At 38.0% G+C, this 15597-nt stretch overlaps 1 protein-coding gene across 1 annotated transcript; it reads left to right on the forward strand.

Annotated features, from left to right (window-relative positions):
- The first annotated feature begins 107 nt into the window (after positions 1-107).
- Positions 108-15000, forward strand: FAM133B (family with sequence similarity 133 member B). Its single transcript, XM_005519123.3, has 11 exons — positions 108-247; positions 3862-3959; positions 4653-4731; positions 6899-6973; positions 7147-7179; positions 7579-7647; positions 8245-8340; positions 9532-9579; positions 11203-11295; positions 11573-11617; positions 12929-15000. Exons 1-11 carry the CDS (start codon positions 224-226, stop codon positions 13013-13015), a joined length of 747 nt encoding a protein of 248 aa, XP_005519180.2. The 5' UTR covers positions 108-223; the 3' UTR covers positions 13016-15000.
- Positions 15001-15597: the final 597 nt, after the last annotated feature.

The raw sequence follows: 15597 nt of genomic DNA on the forward strand, positions 1-15597 counted from the left end.
TGGGCGGAGCGGGGCGGGCGCTGGCAGCGAGGGGCCGGCCCGGCGCGGAGTCGCTCGGCCCCAGCAGGCGGCGCTGTGTGGCCGCCGCCATCACCGCTCCCGCCGCTCCCGCAGCTCCGCGGCCGCCCGGGGCCGAGAGGGGCCGCGGCTTCCCGGGCGCGGGGAAGGGCCCTGGGCTGGGCCGAGGCGGCGGCGGGCGGCGGCGCGGGGTCACGGCGGCACCATGGGGAAGCGGGATAACCGTGTGGTGAGTAACGCGGGCAGCCCGGCTGGGCTCCGCCGCAGCCGCGGCACCTCCGGGCGGGCCCCGGCGCAGAGGCCGTGGGGAGCCGGGCGCTGCCTCGGCCCGGGCGGGCCCGTCCGGCCGCCGCCGCGCCCCGACCGCCGGGAGGGGCAGAAGGGGCCGCCGGAGGGACAAGAGCGGCCCGGTGCCGGCGGGGCGGCCCGCGGGCCGGAGGCTGCCGAGGGCCGGGTGGGTACGCGGCGCCGGGACTGGGGTCCGGCCGCGCTTGGGGCCCCGCCGGCGGGCGACAAAGGCGGGCCGTGCCCTGCGCTTTGCCCCGCCCGGGCCGAGGCGCCCCGGGATCTGCCGGAGTCCCGTGTGGGTGGGTTGTCCCTCCCTCGGCACGTGCTCGAGGCTCCCTGGCAGAACTCTGATTGCCTTGTCAAATCCGGCAGCATCGTGACTGACGGCTGCTTTGTGATCTGTCGAGGGAAGGAGATTAAGATGCTGGCCTGGTCCGTACAAAAATAAAATGTTCCCAATGGGAGTTGCAGCAGTCGCTGAAGTAGCTGTGAGCCTAGCTAAGCCGCATTTCCTTAAACTTGGTGTTCATCTGTACCCGAGATATGAAATTGAGTTTTACACCGCACTCTGCTGCCTCGGGAGCCAGCGCTCAGAAGGCAAAAAATGCGCTTCTACACACCTGACTGCAGAGCCTGAGTTCATACATAACTGAAACACATTCATCCTTCCTCGTATTTTTCTTTAAATGTTTTTGTACCAGTTAGCCTTTTAGCTTCTATTCGTAATCACTTAAACAGTGTAAGTTTGCTGCTGAATTTTATGACTAAACACAAATCATAATACTTTTTTCCCTTTCTCCATTTCTTGTATATGCCATGAGTTTGTACTTGGATCTGTTCACATCTTGGCAAACCTTGGTGTATTAGTATGGTAGTAGACATGAAGGACTCAGATATTATATAGATTGGTGGCAAAGTCCCTCTGATTGCTTTGCTGACCTATCAAAAAATGCAGTCTATTAAGAAAGAGTTGACAATGTATTAGGCTTCAAGACTGGATCTGTGATTCAAATGTCCTGTAAGGTTTTCAGGTCTGTATTTATTTGCTCTTTATTTTTTTTAACGGGACAACTGGGATAAACCTACCAATGCCAGCAAATCTTTATCTTCCTATATAAGGTTAATTATGCCATCATGGCATAATGCATCCTACAGACAAGTTATAATATAGGACCCTTTGCTCCTCGTGTATGATTGTAGAGATTTCTCCTGTTACTCTCTGCCATGTCCCTTCTTAAATTCAGCATAGTTTTTTACTTTTTGGAAATGGAAAATAAACATGCTTTTTGCACATATACAGGACACTTGCAAGGCAGTAATAGTACTGCTTGCCCAGAGAAACCTGCCTGACAGCAGGTGTCTTACACTTGTCATGAGCAAGGAAGCTATGCAGCAAATACCTTGGTTAATACCTGCATGAGGAAACTGCTGAAAGAAGAAAATGAATGTGCAGACAATCACTTTCTTTATTGAGAGGCCATTTCCATGCTCCTTCTGGCTAGTGACATGCAGTTTGGCAAAGCAGTGTAAATACTTTTCAGAAATGTTTATTGGTGAAGTAATTCTTCATAAATAAACCTGGTTGAAATTACAAGAACATGTCTTAAGACATAAACCTGGAATATAGAGCCATACACAGTCATTAAGTACTTGCTGTGGTAAAGTTAAACAAATCCACTGAAGGGAGGAAGCTTCCTAGCCAGTTATCCAGGGGCAGTTTGAGCAAGTAGAAAATCAGCATTTGACAGCTGTAGCGTCTTCTTCAGGTAGAGAGTTTTGTTGGGAAGTAGTAAGGTGTTCATTACTTGTTAGCTCAGGTAGGAAACTAGCTGATTTTTATTTAAGAGCAGCATGAGATTTCATTTTTTAAAAAATAATTGCATAAGAAGAGCTTTCAGATACAATTTTTTGAATGGTAACCAAAAGTCAGTGTGCTCACTGGAATGAACCAAGTTTCTAGTGGATTTAATACATTGAAATTACCTTTCTTTAGTGAAAACTGTGTTAAAATAGTGCTGTCCTGCATTCCTAAAGGAGCTCCTTTTCCACTCAAAGCTGAACTCAATTACAGAAGTTTTCTTCATTTTTAGATTCGTCATGTGAATGCTTTTTTAAGTGTTGTAACTACTTGAGTGCATACATCCATCTGCTACTTTTTTCAATTGGCACACCTCTGTGTTTATTTGCCCGTGTTAATTAGCCTTTTTGTGTGAATTAAAGCAACAAAGCAAAGCCCCAAGAAATGGCAGAAAATGTCCCCTTAGAGCTGCAAAGTCAACTTGAGTCAAAAAATGCTCCACTTCAAGGAGTCCTTGGATTGCTTCAGAGTGGTCCAGCTGCTGAATCTCAGCCAAATTTGTGTGGGCAGTGCTTCCTTCCAGGCAGATGCCTCATCCCAGGCAGAGCCTGAAGAGCCTTTCCCAGGACCAAATGTGTCCCCAAGAGCTGAAGGCCACCAGCCTGCTTGCAGTCCGGTCCAGAAACTCAGCATTGCTGTGGTCACTGGTTCTGCAGTGGGAGCAACAGGAGGGGAGGCAGCAGCTGCTGCTTCTGACAGCTTTCACAAATGCTCACTTACTGTGCATGGTAGTTTCTGAATGCCTGATAAAAAACAGTGTTGGACATGTGAGAGCTACACAGATGGTCAAATCTTTGCTTTGGATCTACAAAATGTACTATTTTAAAAATTGTCTCAGGTTGGGCAACCAAAGCAAGTCATTTTTTTGGCTATTTGATCTTTCTCCTCATCTCCAATCTCAACAGTAAGAGCAGTGCATGTTATGTTCTGCAGAAATAAAGTGTTGGGATGACATATTGATAAAAATGAATGAAATAAGGGGATATATGTACCTCCTTTTCACATGAACAAAATATTGTTGACATAAAAATTATGGAAGAGTTTTTCCATTAATGTGAGGTGGATTATGAATTCTACATTTTAATTTAATCTTTTATAACACAAAGAGGATGCATAGGTTTGAAAGATGGAATACCTCGTAACAGTTGGATTATGTTTGGTTTTGTGGGTTTTTTCCCTCTTGAAATATCCCTAAGTCACAGAATTTTGATACATGTATAATTGTAGCAAAGTACCACTCCTCGCTTGTTTTGGGGCAAGAAATTTCATGCAGAATTTAGTGACTCCTGTCAACAATTTTGAACAGAATTTTAAAGGCATAGGATCAGTTGTCCTAGCAAGTGAGAGCTGAAATTTAATTACATTTTCTATATCCCAAGGAAGACTATTTCAGAAATCATGATACTGTTCTTAGTTTGCAAAATCATTGCTGAAGGAAGGGAATTGTTGTAAGGAACATGGTCTTTTTGTGGATCAGTTCCTTCTGCCACAGTATAACTCCAACTGAAAGCACTTACCTGAATCCTTCTGCCATACTGAATCAACTCAGTTTAGCTAAATATTTTATATTCTTAGAAACAAGTCAGAATTATTTTTCAGGGAGTGATAAAAAGTTTCTGTGAAGAAAAAACAAGATATTTTGATATCATAGTGTAACTGATGAATTTGGTATTTCTTCTTGTTGTTTCATATTCAAGGCTTATATGAATCCCATAGCTATGGCCAGGGCACGAGGTCCTGCCCCAAATTCAGGACCAACAATACAAGACTACTTGAACAGGCCAAGACCAACATGGTAAGTGGCACTGCCTGTCTACCCTTTTGACCTTTTAAGTAAAAGATTTGTTCCCTCTTACTAAAATGTCACTGGTGCCTACTTCCTCCCCAGAATATCCAGTAATAGGTTTTGAAAGATTTCTTGTCTCTGGCCAAGGTGTTCTATTTTAAACATGTATTCAATCTCGTCTTTTAAAAACAATAGGATATAATTTTGAAATGTGTATTTTACATTTGTCTATATTTTTTTGGCAACAGTTTCTCAGAAAAGGAAAATGTAATTTTCTCTCTTTCTCAAATTGTAATACCTAGACCCTGTAGATATATTTAATTTGTAAACAAATTAATCTCTAAAAGAGCTATTTTGCTGGTATATTCTTAGAACCCAGTTTACCCTACCCAACAAAACCATCATTTTGAGATATTATCAACAGCTTCCCTTATGTTCAATCCCTCTGCCTGCCCTCATGAGACATTAGAGAACAATTCACCTAATTGCGAAGTTAGCTTTAGATCTTTTGGAGGGATTTAATGACCGTACTTAAGTTATTAGGGTTAGGTTACCATATGTGTAACATCTAAGATGCTTTCATTCTCCTTCTCTTGGAAGTTCAACCAAGGCTAAACTTCAAAAAATCTCCACAGAAAAGTTAGAAATTGAAGAATGTATTTTTAATTGTAAAAATTGTGATCTATCATCCTTTTCATACAGGGAAGAAGTGAAAGAGCAACTAGAAAAGAAAAAGAAAGGATCCAGGGCTTTGGCTGAATTTGAAGAAAAGATGAATGAGGTTGGTAATGTTATTAGCATGTATTAGTTAATACATGATTCTTTTTATCTAACATGCTACTTCTGTTATCATTTACAGTATCAAGTAGCCATAATATTTCACTTCACTGGAGCTTTTAATGAGTTACTGTTTTGTTTCATTTATGTTGGAAATTGAGTTTACAACTTCACCAGTGAAGTTCAGAGAAAAAACTATATAAAACATTTTTTAAATTGTTGGTGAATAAAACTTGACGTTGTCATAAATGTAAATATATTTATACAAACACATGTGCTTATATCAGTAAATTAAAGTGCATTTTCAGGTATGATAAACCAAAGTTGTGCTAATATTCACTTGTTTAAGGTCACAGAATCCAAGTACAGTGAAAAAAAGTGTGTTTCTGGAAATAGATGTCTTTGGCAAGGAATATACATGTAATATTATGGGAGAAGGCACAAAGGATGGCTTTCAGTCAGATAGGACTATGAAGCACTTGTTTTCTCTCATCCTAAGCTGGTTACAACACATGCTGGTTTCCCGATATAAATGCAGCTGTTCTGATGTTTGTGTTCTGCACCTACTGAAGATCAGCACAGTATTAGAGAGTTTCACATGTAACTCCTGTTGTGCGTAAGGGAAAAATCGGTATACAATGAATTTAACTGTTTCTGTTCCTTCTTGGGTCCTGGTATCTTGAGATAAGCTTCAGTAATCTTCATCATTGTATGTAAATTTCTGGTTGAAGCAGATTATGCTCCTCCTCTGTTATTGGAAGGGCATAGTACCCATAATACTCTTGCTGTACCTTTTTTCCTAAGAAATTGTACCAGGATGTGGAGGGCCGTGGGGTGCTGTTCTGAGAGCATCAGTTGTTCTGCACTCTGAGTTTTAGCTTGGTGACTTTGGTTTAGTATTCTATCATACTCTTTCCTGATTTTATTTTTGCTTAATGTGAAATAAATGAAATTGGCATGCATAGAAGCTACCAACCTTTCAGGTTAGCACGGTAGGAAAGGATGCAGGGAATCATGAAATGACTATGAATTATTCCTAAAGCTCCTAAGAACAAATCTCTGAATGCCTGAAAAGATCACAAGGCTCTGAATGAGGTGCTGTCTCCTATATTTTACTGACAGTTGTCAGACATTTCTGTTTAAAACATAACACTAGCACAGTCTTTAAAATAATGAAGCACAGGCTGTTGTGAGAGACCCCTCAGGTAGCTCTGGGTGCCTCGTATATCAAAGTACACAACCACAGATGCTGCCTTGGTCCGTGGAAGCACATTACACAGTGCATCCTGGCTAATCTGCCATGTCCCTCAGCAGCTCTGTTCAGCTAATTCACAGTGTGCTGATGTGGGGATCTGTGTATCATCCTGTATTGCACAGGTTACTTGATTACTATTCTTTCTGTCCCCTCAGCAAACAACATGTGGATCACCGTTGTTTTGCCAATTCAGTACCAATACAGCTTCATTGTGAGGATCAGAATAATAAAGAAGGGAGCATGATGTGTCTGACTGTGCAGATTGAACCTAGCAGCCTTTGAGTTTCATGGGGGCAGGCTGGATGTTTCACTGCTCATTAAGAGGACACTTTAGGTAAATCTAGAAACCAGGTGGGGAATTGAAAAGGAAGAATGAGAGGATATTATTACTCATTCATTTGGTGTACTTGGGCTATAACAGAATAAGAGTGTTTCTATGAAGATGCCTGTATTAATTTGATATAATTACTGCTGACACCAACAAGGCCCAAAATACACACTAGAGACACCTATATGTTGAAGAGGGGCCAGGAGAAGTTGTCTCGAAGTTTTGTTTCAGGTGATTTTTAGAACTGAGACAAAAATCACCATTTTTCTGGTAGGGTACCCTGGTTTCCTAAAGTGCTCTGGCAAGAACACTATGATATAAAAACAAAAATACCATAATTGATGACCTTCAAGATAAATGGCAATCTCTTAAAGCCAAATAACTTGAACATTAAGTGTGAACTAACACTGTATTTTGCTGAATAATAATCTTCTGTAAAATCAAGTGTATTACAGCTTTGGATAATATCATATATTGTTTATTTTCTGTGGGTTTTATTAAAATTATAATGTCAGGTAGAGGAGAGCTTAAAAAAAACTGTTCAGAAATGACCTTCCTGTTACTGTTTCCGTTTGGTTTTGTTTTCAGAATTGGAGGAAAGAACTGGAAAAACACAGGGAGAAATTACTGGGTGGAAATGAGAGTTCTTCCAAAAAGAAGGAGGTAAGTTGTTTTCAGTTGTATAAATTCTTTGTTTGGAACTGGATTTATCATCTGTGTTGCCAACACAGAATTTTGTGAATACATTTTAAAAGCTAGCATCAAAGTTTATAAACCTAAGTCCATGCCAAAAAAAGATGATGCTAAAGTAACATTTGTTTTATTCTATTTTTAAGAAAAAGAAAAAGGAAAAGAAGAAATCTAATAGGGTGAGCAAAATTTTCAGTTTTCTGAGCTTTTTTGCTTTGGGGTTGTGGCTGTTTGTCATTTAAGTTCTCTTGGAAAGAGAAAGTATAGCTCTAATTTTGATTTTAGATGTTAAATTAACTTACTTTTATTTAGAAAGGGTTTGCATACATTCGGTACAAGGAAAATTAAAGGGAGGCAAAGAGCATTAAGTAGATATTATTAAAAGAAAAATGTTAGAAGTGGTTTAGAAGTTTATTTAAGAAAAATCTATGTAAGACCAGCTTCTTAGAAGTAAAATTGTAGTGGTTATGCTTTGAAAATTAAGTCATTTTAAAGAGAGTGTTTGGATAGGTTTTTGAGTATTTGCCAGACAAAATGCTGCATCTCACAAGCTTCACTTTTTGTTGTGTTTGGTCAAGTTGTCTTCATCTTCCTCTTCTTCATCAAGCTCTGATTCTTCCAGCAGTTCATCTGATTCAGAAGATGAGGTAAGAGCTAACCTACTGGAATCTATCATATTTTATTCATAGGGTTTATTTAACACAGATTTTGATAGTATGTTTTAGAATATTTTGAGGGGCTGGTTTGAATAAAACCATTTTGTTTTTATGCATTTGGTATATATAATAAAGTCATGAATTTTATACATATATATCTTGTCAAAAGTTTTTATATGAACATTACAGATTTTGGCATCCTGGCTTGTAAACTAGATCCATTTTAACACTGAATTGCTTCTTCTGATAGAATCCCCTATCTAATCATGAAAATGCAGAAATACCATGTTTACTTTCTAGCAAATATCTTTGTTACAGATAATCAGGTTCTACAGCGCACATCTAAATAATAAACAGAATCTAGAGAGCTTGGATTTTTCACCAGTTTGCATTTTTTCAATGCAGAAGAGTTATGAAGGTCCTCCACTAAAATATTCAATTGTAGTGTACTTTATTCTTCAGGAGAACATTATAACATGTAGTAATTTGATGTTTCCTTTTCTTTACATTTAATGCAAATCTTTAATTCTAGTGAGAATAAATTCAAGTTTGTGTTTTTTCTTCTTTTTCTACAATATTTGTGGATAGGATAAAAAGCAAGGGAAGAAAAGAAGGAAAAAGAAGTATCGCTCCTCACGGAAATCTTCAGCAAGCACAACTTCAGAATCTGAGTCAGACAGCAAGGTAAATACGCAGATGTGTTGTTCTTGGCAAGATTTCTTGGTTGGTGTTATAAAACCATAAAGATTTCTGACTTTAACATATATTAATACGGGTTTTCATCTTCCACATTTAATGCCATGTATTCTCATAGGGCCTGAGCATCACTTGTATCTTCCACATGCAGTGTGGAATCTGCCTCCACTGGCCACATGTGTAAAGATCAAAAGCCTTGGATCTTTGGAAGATGAACATGCTTTATTCCAGCAATTTGTAGTCATTTTTTTGAATCCAGACATATGCAGCTTTTGTGCTGCTCAAATGTTTAATTTTGATACTACATTAACACTTAAAATGCCTTTTGAATATACAATTTAAGTGAACACCGTATCTGAAAATGCAGGATAGCAGTGGCCAGAACATTGTCTTTCTAAATAACTGAGTAGTTTCCTGTTGGACAACTGAGCCTTTCTCAAATACATATTAAATTGAAGTTGTCTTTTTCCTCTTCTGAAGTGTAGCAATGTAGGTAAGTGGGCTTTACTGAATGAACAAAAAAGTGAAGGCAGCTTGTTCTGTTACATTAGCATTTTTCTGTCTTACAGTGTATAGGTACTGTACTTCTTGCTAAAATATTAATAATACAGTGAGTTTTTAAGATTCTCTGTGTAGACTTTATCACCAGTTTTCATTGGAATACCTAATTCGGTGGGATATATATTGTAATGAATGACTGTTTGCAGACACCTATGCATTTGTGCTAATGGGAGGTTAAAAACTTTTCCTATATAAAGGGACCCAGAGATACCCTTACTTCAGAAAACTCATGAAGATACATGAGGGAAAATTAATTAATGTTTAACCTAGTCTGATCAGCAGAGATGGACATGGATAAAGCAAAAATATTCCCAACTGTTACATATTACATATGGTTACAGCAGTGATAGCTCGTATCCTTCCCAGAGGCTCTAATTGCCCAGCAAGGATGCTCTTACCTCATTTCATACAGACCTTATCATGATGCTGGATCAGGAGATTAGCAGCTGCATCAAAATTACAGCTTTTTGTATAATTCTTGTCAACTGCACAGTAGAAAGGACAATCTTGAAGAATTACCTTCAGCAGACATAAAAAGACTATTGGTCAGACTGCTTTGGAGATTTCTTCCTTTTTCATGAAATGATTTTGTTGTGATTTGTTTTCCTTTCTGATTAGGATAGCACCAAAAAGAAGAGGTCAAAGGAGGACTGTGAAAAAGAGAAGGTATTTTTATTCTTGAAATTCTTTGATCAGAACTGCATTTTGCATACATAATGGATATATCTTTTTTTAATATTGAATGCCTTAATTTACATCTGTCCAAACCCACACAGTCAGAAGGTCAGTGCACCCAATTTGAACTAGATGTTTGGTTGGATTCAGCTCCTGGTTTAGTAATTATTGTTAGTGAAAACCACTGGATCTGTTCTTGTTACAAAGGTAAATGAAAACTGTATCTAATCTGCTATAGTACATCAGCTGCATCTTTAGTGTTTTGACATTTTTAGCTGTCACATTGAGCTAAAAATGTGTGTGATGGTATTTTCAGTGGCATACCTGGGTAGGTTATTGACTTATTGCTATAAATTAAGAAACTTAAGTAGAGGATCTCTTTATTTAAATGCCGTCATAATTACAGATACTATACTTATGACAGCTGTGAAGAATTGCAAAGAAAAATGTATTAGCTTAAGAAAAATGACCTTACTCTGTCATTTCTCTAAGCATGAAAATCCTCTCTCCTTCCCACCACCCACACCATTTTGTACACTCATCCATTATCTTTAATGTAAACAATCTAATTGATTTCAATTTTTCTTATTCATACACTGTGGATAAACTAAAAATGCTTTCAGAGTCCACCTTAGTCTTTCTCTCCAGTTAATTTTCTTTCTTATCATGTCTTCTCTGGTCAATAGTATTGACTTTGATGTACAAATTCTCCATTGCATAAGGCAAATGTACTGATTTTCCCCCCCCCGCCTTGCTCCTGCTTCTATTTTACAGTGTCCATTTCCCATCTCATCCTTTTGAATGGCTTCTCTTTGAAGACCAAGTATCTACCATGGTCCCTTATTGTAGCACTACTTCCACACATCTTTTGAAAGCAAAGGGCACTTGGGGACTAGAGGTCTTCTCCTACCTGCAGATCCCCCATGTGTCAGATGGGCTGCATCCTGTGTACTTGTTCTGAGGTGTGGGAAGTTTCTGGTCTTAGAAACTGAGTGAGTGAAAGTACCTTCAGTCTTTAAGAGCACATTGCCTTGTCCAGAGCAAAGCAAGTGCAGGGAGCAGAAAAGTAGCTCATCAGAACAATCTCACACAGCATCAGAAATTTAAAAAAACCTCTTTTAAATGCACAGGAATAAAATATGATGTGTTGGAAGTACAGCTGGCAGGGACAGCTTGTCCTGGTTCAACATGAATACAGAGGGAGCTTTTTCTTTCATGAACAAAACAAGAGTCTGAAGCTATAGTGTTTGTATGTATAAAGACATCTTCAGTTACTATTTACTTAAAAGTGGTGAAATGTTCTATTTTCAAATGCTAACTCCTCCCTGTGTTGTTATCTAAAATAAGGGACTGTTGTTATTCCTCTCACTTTTAGACAATGGCTGTATCTTGGTAATAAGAAAAAGGAATATACAGAAAATTATTATTTTCACTAAACATTGATTTTAACAGTTTGGTAGGGTACTTTGATGATGATGACGCAGTTAGTTTAATGTCAATAATATTTTAACGTATTTCACAACTTAGAAGTAATATTTCAATCTTAAATTCTAAGTAGAAGTTTTATAAAATGTGAAAGCTCCAACTTTACTCACAAATTATTATTTTGTGTAGGAAGGTAAAAATCACCACAGGAAAAGGAAGAAAGCAGATCGTGATGGACCTTTATCATCAGAATCTGTATCTGAATCGGATCAGACAGAGGAGGTCAGTGTGAATCCTCAGTTTCAGATGTTACAGTGCTTGTAGCTTACTCATTCACCAGCGAGTGAATGAACTAGCTTAGATTTAATACATTGTTAAAACTCTTCTGCACTGTACAGGTGAAATTGAAGAGTGCAGTGCACTAGAAGTTGTTTTTATTTTTCCTTTTAAAATAAATTTTTAAGGATTGTTTAGCTTCTATCACCTACAAGTAATTTTGAATTAATTTTCTTGAGAATCAACTTCTTATGGATACTACATTTGGTTTAATTTTCTTTAGGTGCAAGCAAAAAAGAAGAAAAGCAATGAGGAAAAAGAGAAAACAGCAAGTATCCCTCTTACTGTAATTTTAGGATATAAATACTCTGTAAAGAAGAATTTTTCGCTCATTTACCTATCTGTGTGGTATCAAGTAGGGGAGCAGTTTGCCACACAGACATCAGGCCTGTTCCTTTATTAGCATTGTGTGTAATTCCTTGGTAAGCCTCCTCTGCCACCTTGGAAAGGGCTTTGGGACATAATTGCTGCAACATCAATGCCATTATAACTCTTCTTCCAACCAAATAAAAAGCTGCCAGCAACCTGTTACTTTTCTTATATTTTTTATTTGTATCTGTTGGTAAAAGTGAGAGGAAGGTTCAGCAGTGATTTATATAGAATGCAGATTTACCACATGTACCTGAGGTTCCTCAGTTAGGAGTATAGTGGGTTTGGGATCCTAAATGCCCACTTGGGATGTGTTTGTATCTGTCTCCCCTGTCAGCAGCAGTGTTCCTTATCAGGCATCTCAGTTGTCCTCATGAGGTAGGGCAAAGGGAAGGTCTGCATTAGATACCTAAAAATACAGGCATAGGAGTATTAGTGATACTTAGTACACATTTTTCCATGGAACTTGTTCGTTTTTTCAGACTCATGAACCATTTTCCATAACATTTCTAGTGATTACTTACGGTCTTTTTCATAAAATATTTGTATGTATAAGGAATATGTATAAAACAAAGCTTTAATACTGATTGTTTCATGTATGTAATGCCATACCCATTTGAGAATTTCAGTTGAAATTCTGCTTGCAAAAAGACAAGATTGCATCTCTTAGCTTCTGTATTACAGTGATCAGCATACTACCTTCAGGACTGAATCCAGTAGGGTTAATTTGAATGTATTTATATTTAGAGTTGAGATCACAATTGTTTTATTTTAAACAAGGTACAAGTGATAGTCTAGCCACGTGCAGTTGAGCTATTTAATTTTACACAGTGAATTTAAGTACTTACTTTAAAATCTGTAAACATTCTAGTTATTCCCAAATATGTCACTACTGGTCAAAGCACTTCCTTATTACTTTCTCAGTAATCTATAATGCTCTGAAAATAATTTAAAATATTAGGAAATGTAATAGTGATGAGAGATATAAAATAGCCATACCATGGTGGAGATAAATTTAAATTGAAGACTGCTCACAGTAGTGCAAATTGCTTGGTAAAGTATTTCTTTTTGTGATTTCTCAATAGGCTTTTGTAGAAACTGCTTTTGAAATATCTTTCAAAAGATATCCTTTCTGTGTTCTCATTTTGCATTAGCAGAATGTAATACTACAATACTTGTAATTATACAAGAACTTCCTTTTTTTTTTTAGGATAAAACAAAAAAGAGAAAGAAGCACAAGAAACATGGTAAAAAGAAGAAAAAGAAGACTGCTGGTTCAAATTCAGATTCAGAATAATATTTTAAAACAACCTGAGACTATCAACAGAAGTGCAATGACTAAAGGAAACTTAAACTGTGAAATGACAGCAAACTTTACCAAACTGCATGAGTTTTCCTGTGTTTTAGAAATATTCCTAATCTTTCAGTAGCCAGCCAGATGCAGCTGTGCTAGGAAAGACCGTTGTTGTTGCCTGCTGCTTAATACATGAGGTACAATTTTATAAAATTCCAGTAAGTGGTGTTAGATGTTTGAGACAATATGAGATGGTAGGCCAGCTGAGATGTAAAATATTGGAAAATGAGAGTTAAACCTTTTAGATAGTAAAAATAGTATTTTGAAGCATTAGTAATAGTCTTTATTTGTAAATCACAACAAATTAAATCCCAAGTTTATCCTGCAGGTTAATATTATGCATAAACTACTACAAGCTGGTGTCTGCTAATGGAAAATTAATAACATTTAAAAGGCTGCCTTTGTAGAAATGTATATCATTTGCCCCATTACCGTCTCCATGCTTATGAGAAAGGGAATGCTACCATTTTGGCTACCTGAATGGGGTGCCTTTGATTCTTGCAAATCTCTGCTCCTTTTAATCCATGCATCTCTGCATTCCTGGGAAGCTAGAGCTATTGTCAGCAGGCTTTTCTGAATGAGCAGTTTTGAGCTTCCAAGCATGTGCTTCTGCATTAAGCAAGAGCAATGACATTTTTCAGTATAACTGACAGTCAAAACCTGAAGATTTTACCTCTGCTTTTACAAAATAGTGATAAACCTTTGCTAGTAAATATGCATATTTCATTTAATGTAATTTTGGTTTAATTGAAAACTTCTTGCAAACACTGGTAGCTTTTTTTGCATTAGCTTTAGAATTGTTTTGCATGATTTGTACCATTTTTAAATTAACAAAATGCAGATAATCATTTGTTGTAACCAGTTCTATGAATTACATTTCACATGCAGATTTTCATGTATGTATTTAGTTAAGTTCATTGCTGTGTTTAAGTGCACACTTGCTGAAGTTATTTAGCATGTAAAAAGCAGGGTTTTGATACCTTAACAGCTTCATATTGAAGCTGATTTTACTCTAAGCAAGTTCAGTGGCAGATCTGTTATGTGACATGTCTTGTTAGATAAAAAAACTACTGCCAGAATCTCATTAAAGATACTGTTTAAACAGTTTGTATTTATATTTTTGTACTTGAGGGCTACAGAATGTTGACCTAAGTCATAAATCTGTTTTACTTTAGTTTAGTTGCTTTATATAACTGAAAAAAAGCTTTTTTAAATTAAATGTGCCCACAAGAAAACACGAGCAACCATTTGATTTTAGTTTACATGAAATTCTCACTTCTTCACATCTTCCATTGAAATATTGATTGCTGGGCCTTCTGTTAGCCTTTAACAAATGCCCATCCATCTCAAGTAGTCAAATATAGTTTGTATTTTTGATCCACCCCTTTTTTCCATTGCACAGGTGCTAACTTAGAACTTACCTCTATTGCATATGGATGTTTCAAATGTTGTGTTGCCAAGAATTTCTGGACTTCTAAGACATTGATTCTTAGTCTGCAAACTGTAACTAAAATCTGTGGGAGAAAGATGATTTCATATTGCCATATTGCCATTGTACAGAGAAATAGTCTTCAAGTTCTTGGGAAAATACAACCATTGAGTTGCAGCAATGTGCATCTAAACAACAGTAGTATTTTCATCAACTATTTTATACTGTTTGGCTTGATGTTACCAGTTCCAGACACTCTTGTCAATGAGGTTAAAATAAAAGTGATATGCAGTGAACAGAGGGGTTTGATTTGGGGTTTGTGTTTAGTTTTGTTGGGGCTGGTTTTTTTCTTTAAGTTGTGGTGTTGTAGTTTTGGTAAAAGAACCATAATGAACCACAGCATAAATGCACTGTCCTGTGTGATACCTTATTTGACTTTTACACAACCACCTGCCACAGAAAGAAATAAAAATGGAAATGAGACCCAGTCTTCCAAATACCTAAGCCGGTATGTCATTTTAATTGTGTGACTGTCACTATCTGTTCTGCTCAGCTGTGGGCTTCGACTGCTGCTGTCATGCTTGGGATAAAGGTGTAGCCGCTTAAAGGGCTTATGGGTTTTGTTGACTGAAAGGGAACTGCTGCAGTTTGCAATAAGTTAGCAAATACGTTGAGTCGCTTTTGCATGCCCTTTTTCCTGAAGGAAAGGTGGAGGCTGGTCTCAGCCCTTCAGCTTTTCCGATGTGCCCACGCCGAGGTCGTGAGACAGTGTCGGGGGTGTTGGGTGGCACCTACATCCACGTTCCAAGTTCCAGCAGAGGGGTAACGTAGAAATCGAGCAATGTTGGAGTAAGAGTGCTTTAATATATTTTTGCCTTCTGACAGCAGATGAACAAGCATTATTGTATGTTGTTTAACTTATTGCATGTTTTTTTAACTTTTAGCTCTTTTTTTTCCCACAAACGTTTTTAAAAATTTGAAATGCAGTTATTTTATTTTTTACGACTGCGGTTTTTTTGAATGCGCATTAAGACTTGCTCTCTGTTTCGCCTGTGTGTGTGTTCACGTCCGGCCCGCCCCTGCGGCCCCGCGAGGC

Source organism: Pseudopodoces humilis, chromosome 1 (genome assembly GCF_049639895.1).
Source record: "Pseudopodoces humilis isolate 2021_Gansu_Grassland_sample_001 chromosome 1, ASM4963989v1, whole genome shotgun sequence".
Taxonomy (NCBI): domain Eukaryota; kingdom Metazoa; phylum Chordata; class Aves; order Passeriformes; family Paridae; genus Pseudopodoces; species Pseudopodoces humilis.